The following is a 4,944-nucleotide window of genomic DNA, read 5'->3' as shown; positions in this document are numbered from 1 at the left end:
ACCGTAATAAAACCTGTCTGGATCTACGGAATCCAACTATGGGGAACTGCAAGTAACTCCAACATTTAAATACTTCAACGCTTCCAATCGAAAACGCTAAGATCCTTAATAGACGCACCTTGATATGTTACCAACGAAACAATCCATTGCGACCTCAAGATACCCATAGTCAAAGAGGAAATAGCAAAATATAGCGACAGATATAGCAAAAGATTCAACAAGCACCGAAACCCCATAATTACTGGACTACTTGATACGACAGACCAGATTCGCAGGCTGAACAGGCACTACCCGCTAGACCTAAACGCTAGATTCATTTAGTTATCAAAAATTAAGCAATATTCACTTATTTATAATACTTACTTATAAATTATATTTATCTATAATAAGTATTAACTTATTATAAATAATCAGCCATGTCACTGCGCCACGCCAGAAAAATTACTGAAAATTCTCAACGCGAGAATTGATTGTAATTTTAACAAACAAATAAATAAAATAAAAAGCCGTAGTAGGCAATACGCTTTAGAAAGTGATTTAGAAAAAAGATATTTGCTGTGTCTGAAGGACCTTAGCTAGCAAATTACTGAGATTTATGATGAGACCTTAAGACTATTGAGGGTACGCAGTAAGGATGAGTGGACATCTGGTTTCCATCTGACCCGCGGTGTATGGCCTGGTCTAGGTACAGGGTCGCCCGACGTAACTCTGCCATTGCCGTATTTTTAAATATTTCTCCGTGAAAATTTTAAACAATATTCTTCGAATGTCATACTTTAATTTACTATTGATTTTAATAAAGAGATTTTAACTCTGACGTCACAAAAAATTCACAAATACATGCCTTTTTTGTACGAATTAACCTTAGCCCCCCTTATGTAAAACTACATTTATTTAAACAACATTCTTTTGTATCACGTGAAATACTGTATGTCTACTTTAAGTATATTGATGAAAATTATAAAAAGCAATTTAGTTTATATTCTTTACCTTCTGTGATAATGCAAACAATGGTGTTAACAAATCAATGCCAGCGCTACGACTAACGGCCGATTTGTAAAGCATATTTCCGAATATTAAGAGCATTACCCCCCCCCCCCCCCCCCCCCCCGCCCCCCGTCCCCCCCCCCCCCTTCTGGAGTTTACAGACCTGTGTATACGAATGCGATTCTCACAATACTTATTATTCAGGAATAATCAGATATTCATTGACGTGTATTGATGTTGCTTCTTAGATACACAGATATACATACATATATAACGTGAGTTTATGTAGAAACGTGAAGAAGAAACTTATATTGGACATAACGTGAACTTAGTCAGAACATCTACTCAGTAACACGCATGCGCTGTAGCCACGTGAATCTGTCTGAACTGAGCGGCATGTTTGCTACTAGTGGGTGATGCCATTTTAATGCCCACAGTACTGCTCATGGTGGTGTCCTAGTTTGAACGGTATTTTTTCTCTCTGTGCAAGTTTATATGTGTATAAAAAAAATTTACATTCTATCTTGACACGAACTATTAACAAAGGAAAACATGTTCTGGATGCAAGTGAATAATAAGTGAATAATAAGTGAATAATAAGTGAATGTAAACAACTTTTAAGATCATGTATGACACGTTAACCTGAAATATTTTCCATTGTCTTCTGCTTTTCATTAATTTCACGACTTTTTATTAAATAATTACAGTTTTGTTAAATATATTTGATAACTGTATTTCATACAATTTCTATATTTATTTACAAGTTGCTACTGTTATCGTACAGTTATGACATATTTTAAGGAAAACGCGAATTGTTCTTTGAAGATATTATTAAAGTCTACTACTCACTAATCATAGATTTTCTTTGTGCACAGGCAAGCAGTTGGTCTAATAATAATAATAATTTCATAAAGCAAATAGCTCGAGTGTTAATTTGCGTACGCCCCGTTGATGCAATCTCCGTGGATATAAAATTGGACAACAAAATGGACGTAAGAACCTTTTGAAACATCACTGGACGTAAGTACCTTTTGAAACATCATTCGATAAGAGAACTTTGACCGTATTGAATAATATACTTTGTTTCTATAAATCTTCGTTAATATAACATATTAAATTAATGTTTATGTACCACTTTCTTTAACTATTTCAATATGACAAAGTAAGATTTGCTTCTTTGGCCGTTGTGACGCAAACTTGTGATTTGTAATAGAAATGAAAGTTAATTGTTGAATTAGACGGAATTTCCACCATGGTATATAAAATTTTGTATAATGTATCTGTCAATTGTAAGATTACTTTGGCCAACGCGCTATGGTCTCTTGCGTCTATGCTTTATATATTATGGCTCAATAATAATACATGGATTAAAAATACTAAAGTAATGCAGAATGTCTAGCATCGATGCAATTTTGCTTATTATCGTTATCAATATAATATTTAATTGCTCCGTTGTAGAGTAATGAGTTTATACGAATGTGATCATCTTACAATTAAATTTCATTTACATATTTTATTTTATAAAAATGGAAATATTGAATTACAAATGATTTTCATTAATATGTTAATATTTAGTATAGTGAGTGGGTTTACCATTTGTGCTATTATTATTTGTTGTTAATTTTCCTAGGCTTGTAGAATATAAAATTGATATTTATACATATATAAATATGTTTTATATAATATTATTGTAAATCATTGTTATCTATTTATTCGTACGATACGAAGTGAATTAATAAGAAAGATGCATGTTACAGATAAGATTTTTATCATATTAATCCGTCGAAGCATACGAGCGTTGAAACAACGTAAGTTGTAAAAAATATATTGCCGTATAATAGATTAAAACTCACACATGTACCAGGAAAATTCATCATTGGCAACGTGCGTTACCTTTTCACTGATGTATTTATATGAGTACGGGCATTGGATTCAGCTGAGGCATGCTTTGTTGTACAATTAAATAAGGTTATACAATTATAACCTTAAATAGAGCAGGTCACACGAACGTATCATTAGTTATTCGTTCTCAGTTCGATGAGTACGTGCTTTTTACGTATGTCCAGCGATTATTCTATAGCAAATAGTTGTATCGGAATGAAAACTTTTCTATTTTGTGCAAAGATTTTTAAATTTGTTGATTATAAATCATTTGTTATTGCAAAAATCATTTGTATGAATCAAATTATTTACAGTTTTTAACGCACTTCGATATCGATTCAGATTAAAAAGAAATATTATTAGTGTTTTACAACACAATGTCGCGAACGTTCCGTTAAACATGGTTTACGCCACAGTCAAGAACAATCGTTATTTTTGAGAACTATAAATTTAGCACTTCGACGCCAACTCTGCAAAACAGGCAACGCTCGTATGCCGTGACTTCTATGTACGTACGAAATGACTGTAAAACGTATGTCTGTTTTAACGCTCGTGCACCCTCATGCCCAGGTTTAAATTTGTGCATGCGTTATGAAAACTATTGCTGCTGTGAGTTTATGTACAAAATTTTTCCACACACAGTTATAACAAGGCACAGATACACGTTTGCATTCGTGTGCGTGTGCGCGTGCCTGTGTGTATATATATTCTTACACAAATTGGCAACATAGTGAAAAGGGAGTAATTTTGCATATGTCCCTTACTGCCCGAACAGCATCGGGACAAAAGTTCTAGTATAGTCTAGCGTAGAAAATTCGTTAAGCAGCCTGTACAAGCTGAAGCATATTGTAATGACGCCACGCATCGACTCCAAAGTCTCATGAAATGATATCAGTATATCAATATATACTTAATATATACCCATTGGCTTTGCTTACCAATTAAGAAAATATATTACTTTCTGCATCGATGCAAGCCAATATACATCATAAAAGAACAGAATACGTTGATGCGTTCATCGCATCAGTGTTTCAGCGTATGTAAGCACCGTTGACAGTCACGTTTTCTTTCTGTTTGACCAGTGATTTGTAATAGAAATGAAAGTTAATTGTTGAATTAGACGGAATTTCCACCATGGTACATAAAATTTTGTATAATGTATCTGTCAATTGTAAGATTACTTTGGCCAACGCGCTATGGTCTCTTGCGTCTATGCTTTATATATTATGGCTCAATAATAATACATGGATTAAAAATACTAAAGTAATGCAGAATGTCTAGCATCGATGCAATTTTGCTTATTATCGTTAACAACGATCGTTAAACATGTAGAAGGACCGCTCGTTGCTTTGTACTAATTTGTTACCTGGAAGAATACTTTCATGAAATAATGGAAATATTGAATTACAAATGATTTTCATTAATATGTTAATATTTAGTATAGTGATTATGTTTACCATTTGTGCTATTATTATTTGTTGTTAATTTTCCTAGGCTTGTAGAATATAAAATTGATATTTATACATATATAAATATGTTTTATGTAATATTATTGTAAATCACTGTTATCTATTTATTCGTACGATACGAAGTGAATTAATAAGAAAGATGCATGTTACAGATAAGAGTTTTATCATATTAATGCGTCGAAGCATACAAGCGTCGAAGCATACGAGCGTTGAAACAACGTAAGTTGTAAAAAATATATTGCCGTATAATAGATTAAAACTCACACATGTACCAGGAACATTCATCATTGGCAACGTGCGTTACCTTTTCACTGATGTATTTATATGAGTACGGGCATTGGATTCAGCTGAGGCATGCTTTGTTGTACAATTAAATAAGGTTATACAATTATAACCTTAAATAGAGCAGGTCACACGAACGTATCATTAGTTATTCGTTCTCAGTTCGATGAGTACGTGCTTTTTACGTATGTCCAGCGATTATTCTATAGCAAATAGTTGTATCGGAATGAAAACTTTTCTATTTTGTGCAAAGATTTTTAAATTTGTTGATTATAAATCATTTGTTATTGCAAAAATCATTTGTATGAATCAAATTATTTACAGT

General features: G+C 32.8%; 1 protein-coding gene across 1 annotated transcript in view; it reads left to right on the top strand.

The window, feature by feature from the left end:
- Positions 1–1,754: 1,754 nt before the first annotated feature.
- LOC105681474 (PR domain zinc finger protein 5-like) overlaps positions 1,755–4,944 on the top strand; it is a gene marked incomplete at its 3' end in the record, with an annotated part of 6,636 nt that continues 3,446 nt past the window's right edge. Inside the window, exon 1 of the mRNA XM_033323443.1 lies at positions 1,755–1,979. Coding sequence (XP_033179334.1) covers positions 1,974–1,979 — 6 coding nt within the window. The remainder of the gene's footprint in view (positions 1,980–4,944) is intronic.

Source organism: Bombus impatiens, unplaced genomic scaffold (genome assembly GCF_000188095.3).
Source record: "Bombus impatiens unplaced genomic scaffold, BIMP_2.2 scf_1020, whole genome shotgun sequence".
Lineage (NCBI taxonomy): Eukaryota > Metazoa > Arthropoda > Insecta > Hymenoptera > Apidae > Bombus > Bombus impatiens.
This window is presented reverse-complemented; position numbering and strand designations above follow the sequence as displayed.